The sequence below is a fragment of the Podarcis melisellensis genome (genome assembly GCF_964234715.1).
Source record: "Podarcis melisellensis genome assembly, chromosome: 8".
NCBI lineage: Eukaryota > Metazoa > Chordata > Lepidosauria > Squamata > Lacertidae > Podarcis > Podarcis melisellensis.
In genome coordinates this window covers 4,808,240-4,831,012 of record NC_138540.1, presented here as the reverse complement: position 1 = coordinate 4,831,012, position 22,773 = coordinate 4,808,240, and the positions used below count along the sequence as shown (strand labels likewise).

The window sequence follows — 22,773 nt, the reverse complement described above, 5'->3', positions numbered from 1 at the left end:
CAGACCTCAGACTGCTATGTGAAAGCCTTACCTTTTCACTTGGGTCAAAATACACCTCTTAAGCCAGATCTGGGGAATCTGTAGCTTTGCAGAAAGAAGGTAAGTCACAGCCAATATTCACCAGCTCGCATTTTAATTCAGCACACACTACTGTAAAGTTCCAAAGACATTTAAAAATGAACCACACACTCACTTCCCCAACAGGATTAAGCAATAAATTACAGTCTCAGGCTAGATTGCCACCACCTCAACCTAAGAAATTAGCTTTTCAAAGCGCCTGGGATTGGGAGAGCAGTTATTCACTCCGCTCCTTTGGCTCGCGATACTTCCACTGGATGTAGTCAAAGATGTCCTTCTCACTGTTGACAAGGAGGGGTTCCCCAGCAACTCCTGAAAACACACAGTGCAGGTTTATGGCAAAGCACTACACTCCACACCCTCCAGAGTTATAAAATCAGTATTATGTGAACAGTATAGAAAATGAATTGCATTTCTTGTGGACACAAATGCTATTTAGCAAAAGCAGAATCAGCAACAGATCAGCAGGTAGTGGAACCAGCTCTGTTAGAGGGTAACACTCCAGAATGCAAAAAGTGAGGACCAGGGTGTGGGTGGGTGTCATGGAGGGGGAGACAGGATTCAAACAACAAAGGGAGGGGTCATAGCTCGGAGGCAGAGCGTGGGCTTTGGATGCAGAGTTCCAGATGAAAAATCCCTGGCTGCATCCGCAGGCAGAACTGGGAAAGGCTTAGGCATGAAAACCTGGAAAGCTATTGCCACTCAGTCCAGGCCAGCTTTCCCCAAGATTCTGCCTGCTAGATTTTTGGACTACAATTCCCAGCAGCCCCAGACAGCATGGCCAATGGTCAGGTGCCGAGAGCCAGTGTGGTGTAGTGGTAAGAGCGGTAGACTCGTAATCTGGTGAACCGGGTTCGCGTCTCCGCTCCTCCACCTGCAGCTGCTGGGTGACCTTGGGCCAGTCACACTTATTTGAAGTCTCTCAGCCCCACTCACCCCACAGAGTGTTTGTTGTGGGGGAGGAAGGGAAAAGGAGATTGCTAGCTGCTTTGAGACTCCTGAAGGGGAGTGAAAGGCGGGATATCAAATCCAAACTTCTCTTCTTCTTCTTCTTCTTATGATGGGTATTGTGGCCCAACACACACTGGAGGGCACACACGTTGGCAAGGCTGGCACAGACTAGTTGTTCCCCAACTCCACCTCCACCAATGGACCACCTGAAAATTGTTGATCTTGCTGCCCCACTTGGGAATTTTTCTGCCTGTTGCAGCAACTGGAGTGGGCCGTGCTAGATGCTGTAACATTTTTACCTGTTACTTTAGGGATTCTTTTATTTCTTATATATTGTATTCCATAGGAATCAAATTGTAATATAATCATATGCAGTATGTAAGAAAAGAAGCAACAGAAACACAATTAAAAATCATTTTGGATATTTAATGCAACGAATGTGCCATCTCCTGCCTTCAATCACAAACCCACAGACACCTTCAGACCACCAGGATAAAGCTGGTGAGCCACAGACCAGTTTGGAAGCCCTGCTGCTAACAACCTTCACCTAGAAGGACCAGCAACCCAGGGAAGTGAGCAAGACCCTTCTTCTGGACACTAGAAACATTACCTTGTCCCTACCCACCATTTTCTTCACTATCTCTTTGCAGCCACGAGAGCTAGATGTTCATTTCCAGGAAGCAGACAATGGAACCAGAAGCCAAGATTTATGGCACGATTGCAGTCGAGACAAAAAAAAAAAAAAAACAGACAGTCTCAAATCCATCCCCTAAAAGAGCAGATATGGGCACTCACCAGTGATCCCCAAGGGCCGGATTGTGTATTCATTGAGGGTGAAGCCCATTTCCAGAGCATGGGTTCTCATGTTCTTATTGAATATGTCGCTTCCAGTGAAGTACAGAACTCCACAGTAATACTGATCCCTGGGAATCAACCTGTAGAGCAGAACCAAGAGGGGAAGCACAATAAGAACCTAAGAAGAGCCTGCTGGGTCAGATCAAAGGGTGCCCATCCCGTTCTCACAGTGGCCACCCAAATGCCCCAATGGGAAGCCTGCAAGCAGGACCTGAGCACAAGAGACTCTCCTCACTTGAGATTCCCAGGGGAGGAAGGTCACAGCCATCCTGGCTAGTAGCGCTTGATAGACTTGTTCTTCATGAACTTGTCCAATCCTCTTTTAACGCTATCTAGATTGGTGGCCATCACTGCCTCTTGTGGTAGCCAGTTCCATAGTTTATGTGCTGTGTGAACAACTCTTTTATTTGGCTTCCTGCAGCCAATCAAAGCAGCGCTTTGGTTTCTGAACGTTTTGGAAGTCGAATAGACTTCAGGAACAGATTCCGTTTGACTTTCAAGGTAGGACTCTCTCTCTCTCTCTCTCTCTCTCTCTCTCTCTCTCTCTCTCTCTCTCTCTCTCTCTGTATTACTATTTATTCCATCTAGCATACCAGTGCAGTTACCAGCCCCCTGTCCTCCTTGAAATTTACCTGATATCAATCCTCCTGTAAGGGTAAGAGGTTTCCTCATCTTTGCTTGGGAGCTGACACACTCCCTATAAGTTAAAGAAAGAAAACATACATACATACATACATACATACATACATACATACATGTATATATATGCAAAGCAAGGAAAAGACCAAAAATCATTAGGCACCCTTAGAGCCCAACACCTTTGATCAAACATGCTGCCCCCAGTGTACCCCATACCTGGTGTCATATGACAGAGACTCAGTGTAAAAGCTAAACAGCTTGTGGGGCAGCTTCCTCCAGAGCAGAATTTCCTTCCAAACAAATCCCTTCCAATAGGCTGGGATTGTAGTTTTATTTTGCAGGTAAACCTACACTCTTCAGTTCAGCAATTCTTTGGATTCAAAAGAACCAAATGGTGATTTTCTGAAACTGCTCACGAATGCTGGGATCTGGACTGGCCTCAGGAGCACTGAGGATCTCTGGGGTGGTTGGGAGAAACGGCTTACAAAAGCAGGCTGCAGGGCTGCTTGTTCCAGAGATCCATTTGGACAGGTACAGGCAGCAACCGCAGGATCACAATTTTTGTGCCCTGGAGGGCCAGATAGGTTTCTCCCAGACATGTACCCATAAAAGTAATAGGTATGGAACAGCATGTCGGTTGAAACAAGAGTTTGGAAAGATAAGTTTAAAAAGGGGGGGGGCACGTTTCCACACCCATCACAGAACATGCATTTCCTTGGTCAAGATTTAGGACAGAGGGCTCAGTCTAAATGCACCCATTTTAGCACCACTCACAATTAAGACATTGAGAACAAGATATCTGAGGCCTGCAGAGACACACCTAGACTGGATGTGAAACTTGATAGCACAGATCCGGAGCAGGAGAACACTTGATGGTCTCTCTCCAAATAAATGATGCTTTCACCTTGTTCTTTGTGGCAAAACCCACATCAAAGGGGGATTAAGTATCTGCATCCTGACAAAGAATCTGTTGCTGAAACAAAAAACCTGAGATTTTCTGCAGCCAAAAAGTCTTGCCCTACAACTCCACACAGATGAATTTCATAGGAACGTTTTAAGGAAATGCACTTCCGCCCGAGGTCAAACATGAAAGGAGGTTTCCTTGACTTCAATGCAGACATGGAATTTTAAAACTTGCTAGCATTTCAAAGAAGAGGCAAGTCTGGGCTCTCTTAATTTCTCATGGCTCATAAATTGGCATTCCAATTGTCAAGGACTAAAGGAAGGAGGCGAGAACTCAATTACTTGGGATTCTCTGTTTTCTCCTCCTGCAGGTTTGAGCATCTTTCAAGACATGCGGAGTAAAAACACTCACCATGAACTTGGTGTCTCCCTTCGAAAGCGTATCTGTAATGAAGTGGATGTTTTCCAGTTGCTCGACCACTTGATGCAAAAGCTTTGGCTTCAGAAGGAATAATATTTGTCATCATTGAGTAGATAAAACAAAACACACTTGTAATGTTTATTCAGATGCCTCACAAAGATGCCGTCAGCAGGAGTCTAGAAACTGTTTCTCCTCCTGCACAGAATATTTGAGGGCTGCTGGGAGGCTATTCTCTTGGGAAGAGCAGCAACAACTTAGAGCCTCTGCCCTGTTGAAATAAGGCCTAGCGCAGGCCATCTTGTTTCTGGCGCTTACTACAACGACTTTTCACTCAAACCTTCCTAGATCAGTTGTTAGTTATGCACTATGTTGCATCTCACTGGTCACTGTGAAGTCTGAAATGCATTTTATACTGTTTTATCTTGATTGTTGGCAGGCTATGCCTTTTCCCCCTTTAAGATTGATAGGTGCTAAGCAGTCTAAAAATATTTTCAAATAACTAAATAGAGAACAGGGACAAGGCAAAGTCATTTTACTGCCTGAGGTGGAAAGGACAGCCTCCTCCGAATCACAACCCCTAGAAAGTTCTTCGGCCCAAAATGAGAAACTTGTTTCATAGACTTTTATGTAGCAGAGCTTCCAAGTGGAAGGTGTCCACAATGGAGCAGATCTGTCTGTTGCCGGTGACTCTACTTGTTTTTGGAGGCAGCTGCAGCAGCTTGCTTTCCCTCTCTGTATAAGGCAAGAGTTGAGGCACAGAAGAAAATTGTTCTTGCTAAAACTGGGGATTATGGTTGCCTTATGACTGTGTTAGGCAGCAGTAACCAACATGGTGCCCTCCACTGTTGTGAACATCTCCCATCACCCAGGAACACTGGCTGTGCTTGGGAGTTGGAGTCCAACAAAATCCGGATGGCACATCTGTTGGTTACCCCTTGTATTAGGGATTGGGAAGAAATATTACTGCAGGGCAGACTTAGGACCATTCTTAGGCTGGGGCTGTCCTGCCTGGGCAGATGCAACTCATGAAGTATTATGTTTGCACACCAGAAATTGCTGCTTTTTTATGAAGTCTGTAATCCAAACTCATAAATATATGTTCTGAGTGGTTTTTTTTTTAATGCAATAGACTGCAGAAAGCACCTGTTTGGAGGATTCTGAAGTGAAGTCTGGATGGGTCAAAAGAATATCCATATCCCCACTTGATTCTGCACCTGTCAAAACCAGAGTATAAGAAAATAAGAATCCTGCTTTCCAGCCAAACCTAGAAACTTTGTTTTTATTTCCTCACTTCTACCCTTCAGCTCTGCAAGGTTTAGTTCGATCTGCAATTCAGGTAGGTAGCCATGTTGGTCTGACGCAGCCGAAATAAAAATAAAAAGTAAAAAATTGTCTAGTAGCACCTTATAGACCAACCAAGTTTGCTCTGGTATAAGTTTTCGTGTGCATCTGAAGAAGTGTGCGTGCAAACAAAAGCTGATACCAGAAAAAACTTAGTTGGTCTATAAGGTGCTACTAGCACCTTATATTTTTTAAATTATATCTGCAAGTTTTACAAGTTCCACTTCTGCCTCAGTTAAGTGACATAACTAATGTTGGGATCTCAAGCATGATAGATTTCCCTCCCCAAACTAATATATACTAAGCAGTGTAGAAGTCACCAAGAAAACACAAATAAAATTAACAAAGTTTTAAAAGACAAATATACAGAACAAGTTACGTGTCCTTGCCCCAGTCAGGCATTACAGAAACCTCAGAATTGTGCCAGACAGGACACAATTCCCCACAACAACTAACAGAGACTCACCTCGACGGAAACTGCCACACACTGTAGCAATATACGTGGGGTCCACTTTCTTTACCTCGCTCAAAACGATTTCCTGTTTTGGACAAAAAGAGATCAAGTGATTTGATCTTTCTTCCACAGATCCCTCCTTGCCTTTCCCCTCAATGAGGAAGATGGTGCTTTTCTCACCTGCATCTCTAACATCTCTTTCCGAGGAATTCTTTTCTCAAAGTCTTCAAAGTACCTGCACATGCAAAATAAATGAGGATAAGGAAGCAGCAGTGACTGTGTTTCTGGGCACACCAATATTCAAGTTCTTTTGAAATTTAAATCCACTGACTCTTATAAATCCCTCCCAGTTACACAGTGCAAATTCAGGATTAATTCAAGTACTAATACGCATATGTTCTGCTTTGCTGCCCAAGTTTTTTTACTGCCGTTTTACAGGGTGTGTTATATGGATTTTTGTATGGTTCCTACTGGTAATGCATTGTTCTCTGAGATTGTTGTGCTTAGACTCTTCATGCAGCAAGTGACTAATACCAATAATGTGTCAGCTTTAGAATAAGTATTGAACAAAACTTTCTATCATCTCATAGACATAATATGCTAAAGCTATTGTTTAAAACAGAACACTTCTGACACAGGCCAAGCAATATGCCGCAGCAAAAAATATCAGTGATACATGAATGCCGTTTCTCAACATGACTTTGTTATAAACCTTCCTTTTTCAACAAGCCTTTTAAGGGGAGGTTTTTATCTCTGTCTGTATTTGCATTGAATTTTGAAATTCAATGCAGTTTTTATGTGTTTCTATTGTTGCTTTTTTATTATTAATCACTTTGGGATATTTCATTTAATTTATGATTCACTTCCCACAAAACAAATAAAATAAACACATCACTGAATTGGTCAGCAGCACTACTGCCCATACAATGAATGTTTCACTACTAATGGCACATTTTGCAAGTAATTCAGTATCACAGAATTTGAATCAAGAAACCATGGAGGGCAAGTCAGACCCTGACCAACACCACAGACTGCTGAACAAAGGTAGCTAAAACTTGCTTGGAGATTTCATTTGGCAACAAATGAAAAATCTGCCATGGTGTTGCTTCTGAATGTATTATATTAAAAAAGCTCTATGCAAGTCTGCCATCAAATAACTATAAATGTCCATAACTGAACCTTTAGAGGAAGAAAATATGCAGGTCTTACTTCAATCCAATTCGCTGATGATGGTTCAATTTGTGCTCATTTTTTTTTAGATCTAGAAGGAGCAGAGTAATGAAATCAGTTAAGCATCTTATTAAATGAGTATCTCTTCCAGATGAAGCATTTATTGAGCGACTGTCCGGATTTGCTCTCACAAAACTTGCACAGAGGCTATATGCCATCACTGTCAAATGGTTGCACTCCTGAACAAATCACTGTATTTTCCCATCACTTTTTTGACTACAGAAGTCCAATCTTTTTCAAAAGTGGATTTGTTGTGTTGCTCCTGCTATTTATATTGTACTGTGCTGTTGTTTTATTCCTTAAAGTTGGTTATGAAGGTGTCCTCTTATGACGCAAAGGGCACATGGAGGCAGCTCCTCATGCAGGCCTGTGCAGTCTAGAAGCACTCCTCAAGAGAGGAGGAAATGTTTGGCACAACTTTCTTGGCACTGGATATATCAACAATCTGGGATCTCTGGGTTGTGATCCCAAGGAGACAGACAAAAGGGAGAAGTGGGTCACAAGCCTGATTACTGCAGAACCAATTTGGTTTCTCCCTCAAAATGTAATAGCCCCTGAAATACAATTAGCTAATTGCATTAGCTTTAGAAAGAATACTCTCCAAAATTAAGTAAACAAAACAAACCAATCATCAGTCATAGAAACAAAGAAAAACCATCCAGTTGATTAAATCAATTCAGCCAGAGGCAAAAAAATCCAACCTGTCAGTCCAAAGCTGTCCTGAACAGTAAAGTTTTATGCATTTCTAGAAGGCAAAAGAGAAGGACCTTTGCCTGAGCAGCTTCTGGTTGTACTTCAGATGGCAAAGACCATTGGTGGGGGCAGGGAGGGGGGACACGGTGTAACGAGAGGAGGAAACTCACTTCAGTTTCCTCAGGCCAGATATGAAATGGCAGGTTAGAACATATAAAAACCCAGCAACACCCCACCCATCACCCCAAAACAGTAATTCGGACACCAAACGAAATCCTTCACTTTTCAACAGAGAGGGGTAAAGAGGTGCATCTTCAGCAACTGATAGCTGCCAAGTGATGGTGCCAGATGCTCCTTCGGGGGAGGGAGTTTCACATCCTTGTTGCTATTGCTACGCCCTCTCATCAGCTGCCATCCCTCAAACCCCTGAAGGTGGCAGAACAGAAAGGAGGGCCTCCTCCACAGATCTTGATCCCTGGGCTGGTCTATTGGAGAGGCTGATGGTATTGGGAGGGAGTATTGGATGAGGGGGGAGATGGATAGGGCAGCAGAGCTATAGTTGAAGAGTCCCCCTAGCCCGGTCTAGGCATTTCCAAAGATGGAGGCATGTTGGCCTAGCAGATAAGCAGCTTGTTCCCTCAAACTCAGAGAGACAGCCACAGCAGACTCACCTTCCAGGGTTTTAATTCCTTCGTCCACAAACTTCCTGGCAGCCGCAGGCCTACAAAGCAACAAGGTTTGCTTTGAAGTTTGAAGAGAATCTCCAGCATAACATCTCATGCAAAATTTCACTCCATGAGGATGTGTCTGCCATGGGACAGATTGCTGACCCAGGGCAAAGAGTGGAAGAGTTTTAGAATTAAAATGACAAAAACAGCAGAATCTTGGACGGCAGAGGCAGAGAATGTCAAAGGCTTCCAACGGGGAGGAAATAACAGCTGATTGAGGATCCAAAAATATCTGGAGGGCACCAAACTGGGGAAAGCTGGATTATGAAACTGGGACACTGTCAATAGCAGCACCAGAAAGTGAATTTAAATCTCCTCAAATTTGAGATCAAATGCATTCAAGAAACCCGGTTTCAAAGCTCATTTCTACCCTTGGTTTTAAAAATGCACACACATTTACCCGATACCGCTGACTCTGGTCAGGAAATTGATAGACGAGCTCGTATCATCCTGTCGGATCTAGAAGGAGAAAAAGAACGGGCTGTTTCCAACTGCAGAAATGAAACAGCTAGGCAGATTATGGCAGGCAAACGGTTCCTGTGAAGCCTGAGTGAGACATTGCTTGGTTCACTCAGCCAAAGCAATACCTGCCTTTGTCTCCTCCCAGCTACGTGATGGGATGCGGGAGCACAGGAGGCAGCGGAGACAGAAGCAGCAGGGGAAGATTTCCCCATCAACTGTGCAGAGTCAGCTTTCACAAAGAGCTTGCTGGATCAGACCAATGACCAATCTAGTCCAGCACCCTGTTTTCACAGTGGCCAACCAGATGCCCGTGGGAACCTGCAGGCAGGATTCGAGCACAAGAGGCCTCTTCCATCCTGTGGTTTACAGCAACTGGTATTCAGAAACATTGCTGCCTCCAACTGTGGTTGCAGAGTTTAGCTACTGTAGCTAGAAGCCATGGATAGCCTTCTCCTCCATGAATATGTGTAATCCTCTTTTAAAACCATCCAAGTTGGTGGCCATCACTGCCCCCTGTAGGAATGAGTTCCACAGTGTAACTATGTGCTACGTGAAGAAGGACTTTCTTTGATCTATCCTGAATCTTTCAGCATTCAGCTTCACATGAGATAATGATGATAACAACAACAACAACAACAACAATAACAATAAATTTTATTTATACCCTGCCCAGAGCCGGGTTCAGGGCGGCTAACACCAGTAAAATTACAATAAAAACGTAATAAAAAGGGGGGAAAAACCAATTTAAAATATAATTTAAAATGCAGCCTCATTTTAAAAGGAGCCCATAGATCAAAACCGTAAGGCGAGGGAAACATAAGGGTCAGACTGAGTCCAAACCAAAGGCCAGGTGGAACAGCTCCATCTTGCAGGCCCTGCAGAAAGATGTCAAGTCCCACAGGGCCCTAGTCCATTTTGACAGAGCATTCCACCAACTTGGGGCCAGTGCTGAAAAGGCCCTGACCCTAGTTGAGACCAATCTAACCACCTTGCGACCTCCAAAGTGTTGTCATTAAGGTCCTCTGCGGGGCATACCAGGAGAGGTAGCTGTTCTTGACAGAGCTTGGGAATCATTAAGGTGCCGCATGGGGGACAGATCTGACCAAGTAGTTTCAGTAGAGCAGATGCTCTGTGTGCAGAATGAATCAGGTTCTGTCCTGGGTATCTCCAGGTAGGGCAAGGAAAGTCTGCCAGGCAGATTCACTTGGCATGCAAGGCAGCTTCATATGCAGGCATGGGACACCACCCACAGGAAGTTTATTTTTATTCATTAAATAAATGTTTCTTAACTGCCTTTCTTCCAGAGATTTCAAGGTAGTGTACGCAAGTATTAGGAAAACTATTCACCCTATTAAAAAACCCAAAATGACACTCCACGCTCTTTTAGTAAACCTCTTTGTGGTTTTATTACAATCAAGTGGTGTATAAATGTTGTGGGTAGGAAATTTAGAAACAATATAGAAGGCCAACTAAGTTGCATATGTATACTTATACTTTGCATATACGTACTTTTGGAGTGAAATATTATACCACTTGTACAAAACAGAGTTATAAGAATCCAATTAGTTACCTTTTCCAGCTTTCGTAGTTTTCCAGTAGATAAAAATTCATCAATCTTTTCTGCAATTTTAGCTCCAACTCCATCCTTTAAAAAAGAAAAGAAAAATGAAAAAAATGGGAGAGCTACACAGGAACTTAACTTACAACAGCGAGCAAGAGAGTGAAGCACATAAAACAATGTTGTAAAGAATAAAGCATTCGCCATAACAACATGGAGGGTGAGTCCTCCACCTGCCTGGGACTTGCATTCCCATTGTCCCCCGGTCAGCAAAGCCAATCAAAGTGCAGAATCCACCAGGAGGTTCTTCTGTGCTAGCCCCACTGAGATGATCAGAAGCAGCGCAAGAACATTGGTTTTGTTTTTAAGTTGCACAGCTCCTTTAAAACGTGCTACTTTCACACATGAACATGCCCAAAGCAGCTCACAAGGGAAGAGCAGCAATACAGGAACAGTAATGTACATCAAAACAGCATTACTACTATGGTCTGCTCCCGATAAGCTTCAAAATACAATATAGCAATCCAATAAATGACAATTCTACAACAGTTTCTCCTGCCAACCTAGCAGTTTGAAAGCAAGTCAAAGTGCAAGTAGATAAATAGGTATCGCTCTGACGGGAAGGTAAATGGCGTTTCCATGCACTGCTCTGGTTCGCAAGAAGCGGCTTAGTCATGCTGGCCACATGACCCGGAAGCTGTACACTGGCTCCCTTGGCCAATAAAGCGAGATGAGCGCAGCAACCCCAGAGTCAATCACAACTGGACCTAATGGTCAGGGGTCCCTTTACCTTTACAACAGTTTATTTCAATCAAGCAAATGTTTAAACAATGTTCCAAGTAAATTGGAAGTTAGCATCAACACCTAAACCACAACCAATTTTCCAAATTAATTGTTATAATAAAATAATAAGCTAAGACACAGCACAAATCCCCATTCTTTTTTCTCATTGTGTTTTTATTTTTACTCTGGCAGATTACAACCATAAATTTTAATATATTTGTCGTAAAATTTGTAAACATATACAGCATCTGAAGATGAATTTTATCAATTCTGAATTATTCACAAAAGCAATGGGGACCTGCCTGTTCTTAAGGGACTTACCAGCTTCTTTGCTTCAGCTCCACTTTTGATCTTGCTTGGATATTTCGATATCACAGAGGCTGCCTTCCTGTATGCAGAAATGAAAAATTTACCGTCATATTTTGGCCCCCCAAAATTGGCACACAGCATGAGATCCCCATTGCAGTTCCACTGAAAAGCAACACCCTTCCAGAAATTACAGTCAATTATAGAGAAGAAGCAGAAGACAGAAGTTCAAATATAGGATCTCTCTCCTCAGAGAGCTGGCAGACAGTAACTGTATACATCCAGGCCACTCACTTTTCAGATCTCCCTCCAGTGCAATCCTGTAAAGATTTCTGTTGAGCCAAGTGTCATGGTCTGCTGGCAAACAGATTATTTTTTTCTTTATAGGCCACTTCATATTCCAACAGAAGTATCTAAGCAGTTTACAAATCCCAACAAAAAGGATTGAGTATAAAAATATGATATAAATTAGACATGCAAACCCAACAACTATTACTGCTGCTACTACTACTGATTCCACATTGTTAGCAACATAATTAAATATCTCTTAAAATGTAGATAAATAAATCATATACAAAACATCAAAATATACCATAATGCAGATAACACATTGTAATTACAGTATAACATTATTGTTATAAAACCCCCACATAATTACCAAAACCATTCACACGACATAAAACTAAACCCACAACCCACACAAAGACAACCATTCAACAGATTCCTAACACTCACTGTCACTCCATCCACTCAATTCTCACTTTAAAAAGCACACCTAATACTGAAATAAAGGACATTATATTTCCACTTCTGCACAGGATTTGTATTTTGCAAAAGTAAAGATGTTCCTTTACTTTATCTCAAGAGGTGAGACCAAGTTCTCCTAAGATGCTGTCTCTGTTTTGCACTTATTCCTGGAGACTCAGCCATATTTTGAAGGGGGGGGGGGCACTGATGGAGATTTGCTGTGAAACAGTCAAAATCTGGGATGGGGTGTCAAAGTACCACCATTGCAAGAAACCAAACCCACACGCTATGAAATGTCCTTATTTCAAAGCCCTCTGTAAAACTGCTTTGCCAGAGAATCGATGGGTTTCCAAGCCAAGGCAGATCAGATGACAGCAGAGATCTTACCTGTAAGCATTGTATTTGTGGATGGCCCTGTTCACATTCCTCTCATAGTTGGCCAGTTCTGAAAAAAATATTCTAGTTAATTGTGAACAAAATCGCATAAATTGGGAGATTCGTCAACCTTTGAATGCCTGTTGAAAACTTTTCTAAGCTGCCAGGGTTATGAGGGAATTTAGAAAATATATGTTTTCATAATAGTCGTACCTTGGATCCCAAACGCCCTGGAACTCGGATGTTTTGGCTCCTGAATGCCGCAAACCCAGAAGTGATTGTTCCAGTTTGCAAACGTTCTTTTGGAACCTGAACATCCGACGGGGCTTCCGCGGCTTCTGATTGGCTGCAGGAGCTTCCTGCAGCCAATCAGAGGCCGCAATCTGGTTTTCAAACATTTTGGAATCGAATGGACTTCTGCAATGGATTCCATTCGACTTCCAAGGTACAACTGTAGCTTGTTAATGGTCTCAGATTCTAAATTTTTACATGTTTTTATTATATACAGATATCACTGTAAACCACTTTGATATGATATAGTGGTATATACTTTTTAAATAATAAATAAATAAAAATAGGGCCCAGCTCAGATCAAGGTCAGCATGATTCAGTGCCAATCATTTAAATGACAGAGATAAGTGACTGCTCAACTCTACTTCAACTGAAATGCATGAAAAGAGGGTGCTCTGTTTGCATTGGATTGTGCCCATCTACACTGGAAACAGAGAAAGATATATAGATATAGGGGACGGGCATAGCAAATAAAAAGCAGAAAATTAAGCATAAACACTGAGGCCAGACCAAGAATATAAAAAGTGAGGACACAATTTTCCCTGCTGCATGTGACTATGCTGGACCACATGCAGAGCCACACCACACATTTAAAGCACATCCAATGCTCATTACTTTCCCCAAAGAATATCGGGGACTGCATGGTCCCCCTCACAGAGTTACAATTCCCAGCTTCCTTTGCCAAACTACAGTTCCCAGTTCTTAAAATGCAATTGGATGGTGCAGATCTGCTGGGCAACTTCCATTATTCTTTAGTATTGGCTGATACAAGTTGGGTGTCCAAGAAGCATCCCACCCCTGGGAGGAGCCCAGCCACACTTGAAAGGCTTAAAAGGTTTTACGATGGCATCAACATCTGTGGACTGGAGCCCATGTGATCCAGTTCAAGAGAAAGTTTGTGGGCACTCCAGAGGCATTTGACTAGCTGCTGTGAAAAACAGGCTGATGAACTGGATGGATCTATGGTCTACACCAGCCTTTGCCAACCTGATGCCCTCCAGATGTTTTGGGCTACAACTCCCATCAGCCCAGCTGGCCAGGACTGATGGGAGTTGCAGTCCAAAACATCTGGAGGGCATCAGGTTGGTGAAAGCTGGTCTCCAGGGTACAGGTCTCACATTGAAGGCAGCTGTGAACCTGTTCCCCATGTGGGCATGTGTTAATGGTTTGTTTTTATTCCTGTTTTCATTTTATTCTGTATTCTAATTTCATATCTTTATGTTGTGAATTACCCTCTTATCTTCAGATTAAGAACAGTGTACAAATTTAATAAATAGTAACAGTCCTAATAATAAAATAAGTGGAATAATTCAGCACCTTGCACCCTCTTCCTACATGCAACCTGTTCTGTCCTTGACCACTTCTGCCATTTCTTCTGCCTTTTCTGCTGGTTTCTCTTGATGACTTGCCTTTAATAACTACTTAGCCAGGAGAGGAAGTGGGGCTTGCCAGGCGAAAGCAGCCCTGCCTGTAGCTTCCAAAAGCCCATAACAGTGGTTCTGAAACTTTCAGAATAAAAATTTGCTTGCAACACCATTTTTTTTTCTTATGAAATGCAGTACAAAGTGCAACAAGGATTGTGCTTGGCATCACTTGAGGCTCCTGCTCTCATTTTGAAAAGATACCTATCAATATTCTGCAAATAATAATAATGATAATATTTCTATACTACACTAAAGTACTTATAACCATATATGTATTTTAGATACCGTATTTTTCGCTCCATAAGAAACACTTTTTTCGTCTTAAAAACTAAGGGGAAATGTCTGTTCGTCTTATGGAGCGAATGTGTGGTCCCTGGGGCTGGGGGGACCTGGGCTTCCCCCGCCCCAGCCCCGCGGCTGAAAAGGAAGCGGCTAAAAAGGATCCCGCTCGCTGTCTTGGCTTCTTTGCTCTTTGGGGCTGGGGACCCGGGCTTCCCCTGACAGCCCCAGAAGCTCTGAGAGAAGTCCGCTGCTCTTTTTTAAATAAGATTTTTTTCTAGATTCCCCCCCCCCCTAAAAACTAGCTGTGCCTTATGGTCCGGTGCACCTTATGGAGCGAAAAATACGGTAATATGTAACACATATACCTATATACTAGGCAAGCGTATATGAAATGGTAGTTTTGCATACATGGCGATATATTATATTTTTCATGTACTTTTCACTTCATTTTGTTCAACTGAAGTACTTTCAATGCACAACTGAAAGAGCAGGATAGGGGGGACGCCGCCCCCCGCCCCGTTCCTCCCCCCCCCCCACTTATGGGGGCCCCCCGGCAGGGAGGGGCGAGGCTTTCTTCCCCCAAGAAGGGCCCCCCGCCCCCGCCCGGCCACGCACCGCTCAGGAAGTCGGTGATGCCCTCGTTGGGGTTCTCCTGCGGCGCCTTCCTCTTGCTCATGGCGGGGACCAGGCCGCTCCCGCCCCGGGAGGACTCGCAGGCCCGGCTCCCTCCCGGCGCCGCTCCGAGGGGCCTCTAGGCAGACTCAGGGCCAACTGGGGCCTCCCGGGCGCTGCGGACTCCGATTCCCATCAGCCCCGACGTCATTCGGCTGCGCCAAATAGAGCCCCCAGAAGGCGGAAGTGGCCTCTTCGCTCCAATGAGGTTCGCGTCTCTCCTTTCTTATCTCTATGGGAGGCGCGTCCGGAAGTGACGCAGGCACGGTTCAGGAAGCAGGAGCGTCAAGAGCTGCCTGGGAGGAGAAGATGTGAGTCCGCTGGTCGCCTTCTTGCGCCGTCTCGGTCTGTTCTTTACCGCCCGCCGCTAACCGCGCTCTGTCTCCTTTTCCCCTCACAGGGCCAAGGTCACCTTTAAGGTCACGCTCACCTCAGACCCGCGGCTGCCTTACAAAGTGTGAGTCCCCCCCCCGCTTTCTGTCAGCTGCCGCTCGCTTTCCTGGGTGCGCATGCGCGGGCTGCTGAGCCACATCATTCTCTAGCGGGCGGAGGGGCGGGGCTTGGCTCTGCGACGCTACAGTTTAGTCAGCCTCTGCCGGGAACCGCCAGAGGGCGCTCCAGGACGGCTCATAATAATATAGGGGTAACCTTAGGGACGCGGGTGGCGCTGTGGGTTAAACCACTGAGCCTAGGACTTGCCAATCAGAAGGTCGGCGGTTCGAATCCCCGCGACGGGGTGAGCTCCCGTTGCTCGGTCCCTGCCCCTGCCCATCTAGCAGTTCGAAAGCACGTCAAAGTGCAAGTAGATAAATAGGTACCACTTCGGTGGGAAGGTAAACGGCGTTTCCGTGCACTGCTCTGCTTCGCCAGAAGCGGCTTAGTCATGCTGGCCACACGACCCAGAAGCTGCACGCCGGCTCCCTCAGCCAGTAAAGCGAGATGAGCGCCGCAACCCCAGAGTCATCCGCAACTGGACCTAACGGTCAGGGGTCCCTTAACCTTTAACTGTATATTATGCCATACTTGACTCTGCAGGCAATCTCAGTATTCCGTGCAACAGTCCTGTAAGATAAGTCAACATTATTCCACATGCCATATTTTATTTTGTTGTGGCCTGTCTTCTCCAAGCAATTTAGGGAATTAGGTTTTGAGTGGAACTGGCTTGGTCTGCCCTTTACCTTAAATATAGTGAAAAAGGGGGATATGCAGGAAGAGCAAGTAGCAGCCTTTCTTCCTCCCGGCTTTTAGACCTTAGGGGAATGTATTGTGAAAATCAGCTGCTAACTAGAGATTTGTAGCTGCTGGAATGCTTCTTATTAGTTGGGGAACTAATTAGGAAATCTTATTTATGGTTTTCTGTAGACTGAGTGTGCCTGAAAGTACACCATTTACTGCTGTCTTGAAGTTTGCTGCAGAAGAAGTAAGTAAGGTTTTGGCAACATCCAAATTGCACCTGCTATTGCATTTCTTTACATGTTTATGTTTTTTAAAAATGTATTCTATTTCCTTTTCAACTAGTTCAAAGTGCCTGCAGCAACAAGTGCCATCATAACAAATGGTGAGTGTTTCCCCCCTGTAATTTAGGAAACTTTGAGGTAGACCTGGTGCCAGTGGCCAAGATGTTCAGGCATCTCTTCAGGTGTCCAAAACCAATGCTAGTCCAGGTTCCATCTATTTTTAATAGGACTAATGCGGGAGAAATTCCAGTTGATTCTGCCTAGGAAGTCCATGCTTACCAATGTTTGTAGGCTTCTGTGATGCAGCAGCAAGCTTCCTTTTGGCTATTGAGAGGAGTTCCTGGTTAATACTTCCATGTGTTGATGGACTTATTTACTTTCCCCCCACAGATGGAATAGGGATAAATCCTGCACAGACAGCTGGTAAGTAGTTATTTGCAGTTAGATTTTTTAAAATGGAATATTTTTCTATGTAAGTTTTTTTTAATACAGTACTGTCATTTTCTCAAAAGGATGTACAGTCACAGGAAAAGGAAAGTACACCCTCTTTGAATTCTTTGGTTTTACATATGAGGACATAACAACAACTACCTGTTCCTTAGCAGGTCTTAAAATTAGGTAAATACAACCTCAGATGAACAACAGCACATGACATATTGCACAGAAATTTAACATATTTAACAGAAATAAAGCCAAAATTGAGAACCCGTGTGGAAAAACTAAGTATACCTTATGATTCAATAGCTTGTAGAACCACCTTTAGCAGTAATTACTTGAAGTAATTTTTTTCTGTATGACTATCAATTGCTCAAATCGTTGTGGAGGAATCTGGGCCCCATTCTTCTTTATAATGTTGTTTCAGTTCATTGATGTTTGCTGGCATTTGTTTATGCACAGCTCTCTTAAGGTCCCGCCACAGCATTTCAGTTGGGTTGAGGGCTGAACTTTGATTGGGTCATTGCAACACCTTGATTATTTTCTTTTTCTGATGATAATTGCTTATGATCAATTAAACAAGGGTGTTTGATTAGCAGCAGCTATCTGCTACTTAGCTTCTTAATTCCTCTGGAAGCCATAAGGTTGTGCTTAGTTTTTCACACATGGTATTGTAAAATACATCATGACATAGTGCAATATTTAATTAATTTTAAATAAATAATATTATTAAGTAACTATTACTGGTAAGATTATTGTTATTATGTCCTCATATGTAAAACCACAGAATTCAAAGAGGGTATACTTTCTCTTTCTTTTTCCCATGACTGTAAGCTGCAGATGAGCTATGCAAGTGACATTTTAAAAAATCTCAGCCAGACCTCTTTAGCTTTCCTGTAACCAGCCTGGTCAGAATCTTTAATTTTGTCATCTCTGCTTAGGCGTTAGCAAGAGAATGCAGCAAAGGTGTCTTAACACATTACAGAGAACTGTTCACATGCATCTGCTGTGACCTATCAGACTAGAACAAGTTGCCTTCATGGCTTACTTCCAATAACAGCAAGTCATTTACCCAAAGCCTTACCTTGGCTTACAGTGATTTATCTTACCTTTTTATGTACTCTCACGTAACCAATTTCTTGCCCCCCTTCCTCATTAGGAAACGTCTTCCTTAAGCATGGCTCAGAATTACGGCTTATTCCCAGAGATCGTGTTGGGAAATGTTAACATGTGTACTTACTAGATAAGGTAAATAACCTGCAAAAAGGACCCGTAAGCAAATTCACTTAGGAATTAACCTACTATATTATAATGCAAAATACATTGTATTTCCCTGTGAAATCATCGTACATCAGCTGTCAACTCCTGCCAAGAAAAGAGTGGCCTCAGAGGTTGGATGGACTGCTTAGAATTGAATGACCCACTGAAATTTTACTGAAAGACTCCTATAGAGAATCGTCTTACAGAGTGGCTGGATTTTCTTCTGAAGAAACAACTTCTTCTAAATTGAAGCTTATTTCTAGTATATGGATGTCTTTGACTTGATCCAACGGTTCCTTGCAAGTGTGGAAGGACCAGTATGCATCAAAAGCTACCCCATTCACTAGGATTGAGCAGACACTGTCATATGCAGTGGAAATGTGTGCTGAGGTTCTTTCTCCATTGAAGTAAACTGGGAAGTCTACTCCTGGGATCTTCCTGTATGCACTCCAAGGAGGTTGGAGCCTGGCAGCTGCCATTCACAGCCATAGCAGATTGTTTGGATGTGTTGATGTGATCATGTGTGTTAAGACCTAGTAACATTAAATACCTGGTCATAAGGAGCCCAACTGAGTAATATCACTATTAATCAAATAACAAAATGGGAGATGCTCCAGTGTTTGTTTCAGTTACGGAAACTTGTTTGCACTTGTATCAGGAATTCCAGCTCTCATTTTTCATTCCATTAAAAGAAATCATTTAAAGGCTTTGGTTGCTGTTTGGGGGCAGAAATGTTCATAGTGTTTGTATGACTTAATTGTGCCAGCCTCCATCTGTTTGTTTTCTTCAGAATGGCTTTGTCTAGCTTCAAGATGGCTCATTTTACCCCAGATGGATAATAAATTATACTTTATTTCATTAACTTGCTAGGCCTTTGCATACCAACACAAGAACCTTGAACCTGGCTCACTAGCATATTGCCTTGTTGAGTCAGAAACCAGGGATACCTCTACTTATGTTTTCAGAAGTGGGGTTGGGGTTGCAAATCCCTGAGCTCGTTTGCCAAGTTAGTCCCACATCCAAGCCTTTCTGCTGCTACTGTCCATCCTCTGACAAATGAGGTGTCAGTGAACAGACTGGCAAAAGATATTTTCCTGCAGTGGGGAGGGTAACTTATTTTGCATAGGCCTGGCTAGTGGAACAAGTGGTAGGGGGAACACATCCAAAGACTCCCTCCCCTGCAGAAAAGGAACCTCCACAGAAGTTTAATGTCACATTTCTAATTGTGGATGAATAAAAAGCACCTATTTGTAATAGAGGCTCTGTGCACACATTGTTTTACTGTTGTGGGCCTGTCTTGTTCTTTAGTGTAGGTCTTTCTTTGACACAACTAGGTAGTTCTGCGGCAAAAAAGGGATTGAGTGCGCAAATCTGTTTAATTCAGATGCTTTTTGTACTTGAGCATTATGGAGGTGGGAATCATCAGCAAGGCGTGACAATACTGTTGCTTTTAGGTATCCCACTCAGCCATGCATAATCACTAAAGCCATTCTGTTTGGAGAGTCCTGGCAGCATAGCCTCATGAAGATCCCCCCCTTTAGAACTTACTAGCTTGGGGCAGGAATCAAGAACTGATATTCTTAATACAATTGCTGCCTGTAAGGGATCTCCAGTTAGGCAAAATGTTTCGCTCCCCATACAAGGGAGGTAAAAACATTTCACTATCTGTAAAATGTTTTGGTAAGCAATGCTCTAAGAAACCTACCTAGAAACACCCAGCAATCTACATTCAACGCTTGTGAAGATTTTAACATTTCTCCCTTAATAGAAGGCAATGAAGGCAATGATTAAAGAAAATTATGTACACAAAAAGATACGTTTATTAAAAGTGACAAAGGAACAAAACAGATGAAGGGTCCTCTTGTCACGGAGGACAGGAATGAGAGAACAATACTCCTGCTTCCCTTGCAAAGGCCAAACAGTTCCATGGTGATGATTCCTTGCTAGGGCTTCTGGCTGAGAGCAGGCCCAGCTGTGGCTATGATGGAAGAACTGGTCAAGTTATTGCCCAATGTGATAAGTGTGGTGCCAGCTCCAGCGGACAACATGCCTTGTGGAAGCAAGTGTCTGTTTGCAAGACTCTCCCTGGTGTGGATGATGGTACTGCTGTCGTCCATGACAGAAGGCACCCTGCCCAGGGTCTCCACAGTCCCGAGCGCATGACCTTTGGTCAGATTAACCTTCTCCACCCTCTGTCCTAGGGCTCGGTCACCCTTCATGGCTGTTAGTGTAGAAGTCAGTATCACCGTCTTGGATGTCGTCTGCAACACAGGTCCCACTTTGGAATGCACAAGGCTGCAGGGTGTGCTAGCTGGGGTGGAGGTGGCGAAGGTCACAGCTCCCACGGGGGCTGAGGAGGAGCTGGAGGAAGCAACGGCAGTTTGGACTGCTGTGGGCTTCACAGAGACGGAAGCGGCCTCTGCCATGACAGATTTTGTGAGGGCAGACAGTTTGGCATCTGACATCACATACAGCGTCTTCATGGGGCTTGTGGTGGTTACTATGCAGGGAGAGGAACAAGAAAGGAGTCTCAGGTGGTGCCCAGGTAATTAAACATCTCTACAATCAAGCACCAGGGTGTCATTTACCAGGCACCACCTGCACAGACACAATTTCAGGAGAGATCCATTACCACTCTATCTTTTTGCACTCAATCTCAGACTGACCACAGCCAGTGACATTCAAATCAGTGAGACAGCCAAGGCCACTATGCTCTCTAGCAACATACAGACGCTTGCTTCTGATAGTTTTCAGAAGACAGTATTCTCAATAACATTCAGGGGAACCCCCAAATGGTGCAATGGGCTGGGTAAACATGAAAGTGATAGCATTCTCCCATATAATTTCCCACCTTTCCTAATACTGTACCTTGGGCAAAGATTAGATTGTAAATACTAGGGATTCACATAAAAATCTAATTTGCTTTTGCAGACTCTAGGAGGTTATTTTCTAGGTACTGAGAGGGTACCTAGAAATGTAAGTGGTGGGGGAAAAACTGCCAGGAAAGCTGCTGATGTTTCAGACAATGCAGGCAAGATAAATTTGAGAAGCACTTTAAAATGGGAGGAAACCAGCTCCCTGGCTCCTAAGCAGCCCCATGTGTCGATGCAGACACTTCACGTAGAATTCCTTTATGGTTTATGGCAGTGGTTCCCAGATCTGGCTATACTATCCCCTGGAAGGGATTACCGGGGGGCGGGGGGTACCGGAAGTGTAAATGACTATCACTTTGAAAAGTCTGTATCACTGGATCAAGGTCATTGAGTTTTAATTGGATTTTGAGTAAATGTGCAATAGTTGCTGTTTTGCATTCTACTGTGTCATCTTCCTTACTAGGTCATGCATAATGTTTTTTATAAAGTATAGGGCACTAGGGATGAGTTTGTGGAACCACAGGGGCACTGTCTCAAAAAGGTTTTGGACCCTCTGTTCCATACAGTAGTATATGGGCGTTCCTTCTGCCTAGCCTAATGACAGGCATTCTGTTTTAAATGAATGAAAGAAACTAGACTGAGCACATGAGCAACCTAGCTATTTGGATTGTTTCATATTCAGTTGAAATGGAACATCAGTGGCTATCTACCTAAAAACAGGACAGCTGTTCACCAATGACTACTAAAAGCAGTGACCCCGCTACATGATGTACCCCTGCAGCTGGATTTCTAGACGTTGCTCAGATGCCACCATTTCTCACCTACAGATAGTGCTGGTGGTGTCGCTGAGGTTGGTTGAGATGCTGGTTCAGAAGGAGGCATCTCTATGCCAGCCTTGGCTTTGCCAAGTTCCCCCTGAGGCAACAACTTGCTGGAAGGAGTGGAGCTGGAAGCTGCACTGGTGAAGTTTCCAACTGTACTATCTGCAATCTGAAAAATGTAAACACAGAAAAAGAAGAGAAATGGAGGGTAACGAAATGACATTTCTGGCCATAAGCAACTCAGAAGTGTAAGAAAATGGAAAGGACCAAATACCAAAAGTTATGAGAAAGAACCACCTATAGTGCTATAAAAATGTTGTGTGACATGTACATAGAATTATGCCAAAATTTTCATTATTAGGAGGGAAAACTCTGCTTGAATGCTGTAGAAGTGCATAGCAAACAAAAGTTTCCCAAGCATACTGTTCTTAAGTCTGTTTGTAAGCCTTAGTAGTGCTACTTAGGGTTAAAGGTAAAGGTAAAGGTACCCCTCCCCGTACGGGCCAGTCTTGCCAGACTCTAGGGTTGTGCGCTCATCTCACTCTATAGGCCGGGAGCCAGCGCTGTCCGCAGACACTTCCAGGTCACGTGGCCAGCGTGACAAGCTGCTTCTGGTGAGCCAGCGCAGCACACGGAACGCCATTTACCTTCCCGCTAGTAAGCGGTCCCTATTTATCTACTTGCACCCGAGGGTGCTTTCGAACTGCTAGGTTGGCAGGCGCTGGGACTGAGCA

At 43.7% G+C, this 22,773-nt stretch overlaps 3 protein-coding genes across 11 annotated transcripts in view; 1 reads left to right on the top strand and 2 right to left on the bottom strand.

Annotated features, from left to right (window-relative positions):
- Positions 1–118: 118 nt before the first annotated feature.
- Positions 119–15,285, bottom strand: POLB (DNA polymerase beta). 2 transcript variants are annotated; one of them, XM_081921344.1, is made up of 14 exons: positions 15,137–15,285; positions 12,537–12,594; positions 11,418–11,484; positions 10,326–10,400; positions 8,694–8,752; positions 8,237–8,286; positions 6,852–6,903; positions 5,823–5,877; positions 5,655–5,727; positions 4,991–5,061; positions 3,839–3,925; positions 2,517–2,581; positions 1,825–1,964; positions 119–390 (listed from the first exon to the last, which is right to left on the bottom strand). In XM_081921344.1, the coding sequence occupies exons 1-14, from the start codon at positions 15,195–15,197 to the stop codon at positions 296–298; spliced, it is 1,008 nt and encodes a 335-aa protein (XP_081777470.1). In that variant the 5' UTR covers positions 15,198–15,285; the 3' UTR covers positions 119–295. The 2 variants fall into 2 exon arrangements, with proteins under 2 accessions (XP_081777470.1, XP_081777469.1); XM_081921343.1 differs by lacking the exon at positions 15,137–15,285 and adding an exon at positions 12,738–12,972.
- Positions 15,286–15,412: 127 nt separating this feature from the next.
- UFM1 (ubiquitin fold modifier 1) lies at positions 15,413–19,207 on the top strand. Of its 3 annotated transcripts, XM_081921410.1 has the most exons (7): positions 15,413–15,504; positions 15,594–15,650; positions 16,556–16,613; positions 16,712–16,751; positions 17,041–17,073; positions 18,245–18,333; positions 18,441–19,207. In XM_081921410.1, exons 1-6 carry the CDS (start codon positions 15,428–15,430, stop codon positions 18,310–18,312), a joined length of 333 nt encoding a protein of 110 aa, XP_081777536.1. In that variant the 5' UTR covers positions 15,413–15,427; the 3' UTR covers positions 18,313–18,333; positions 18,441–19,207. The 3 variants fall into 3 exon arrangements, with proteins under 3 accessions (XP_081777536.1, XP_081777534.1, XP_081777535.1); XM_081921408.1 differs by lacking the exon at positions 18,245–18,333; XM_081921409.1 differs by having other exon boundaries at positions 18,245–19,207.
- Positions 19,208–20,142: 935 nt separating this feature from the next.
- Positions 20,143–22,773, bottom strand: part of KANSL3 (KAT8 regulatory NSL complex subunit 3) — a 30,965-nt gene continuing 28,334 nt past the window's right edge. For 5 of the 6 annotated variants that reach the window (XM_081921268.1, XM_081921272.1, XM_081921269.1 and 2 more), the window contains 2 exons: positions 22,040–22,208; positions 20,143–20,845 (listed from right to left, as the gene is read on the bottom strand). In XM_081921268.1, coding sequence (XP_081777394.1) covers positions 20,289–20,845; positions 22,040–22,208 — 726 coding nt within the window. In that variant the 3' untranslated portion in view covers positions 20,143–20,288. The remainder of the gene's footprint in view (positions 20,846–22,039; positions 22,209–22,773) is intronic. The other variant, XM_081921273.1, reaches the window with a different exon arrangement.

Excerpts from the sequence above, each read along its gene's own strand:
- UFM1 (XM_081921408.1), top strand. The coding sequence starts at position 15,428 with ATGGGAGGCGCGTCCGGAAGTGACGCAGGCACGGTTCAGGAAGCAGGA. Across the intron at positions 15,505-15,593 it reads GCTGCCTGGGAGGAGAAGAT|GGCCAAGGTCACCTTTAAGG; the intron begins GTGAGTCCGCTG and ends TTCCCCTCACAG. Across the intron at positions 17,074-18,440 it reads AAATCCTGCACAGACAGCTG|CTGTCAACTCCTGCCAAGAA; the intron begins GTAAGTAGTTAT and ends ATCGTACATCAG.
- POLB (XM_081921343.1), bottom strand. The coding sequence starts at position 12,957 with ATGGAATCCATTGCAGAAGTCCATTCGATTCCAAAATGTTTGAAAACC. Across the intron at positions 3,926-4,990 it reads CTTCAGAATCCTCCAAACAG|CCAAAGCTTTTGCATCAAGT; the intron begins GTGCTTTCTGCA and ends TTCCTTCTGAAG. Across the intron at positions 391-1,824 it reads CCGGCCCTTGGGGATCACTG|GAGTTGCTGGGGAACCCCTC; the intron begins GTGAGTGCCCAT and ends GTGTGTTTTCAG.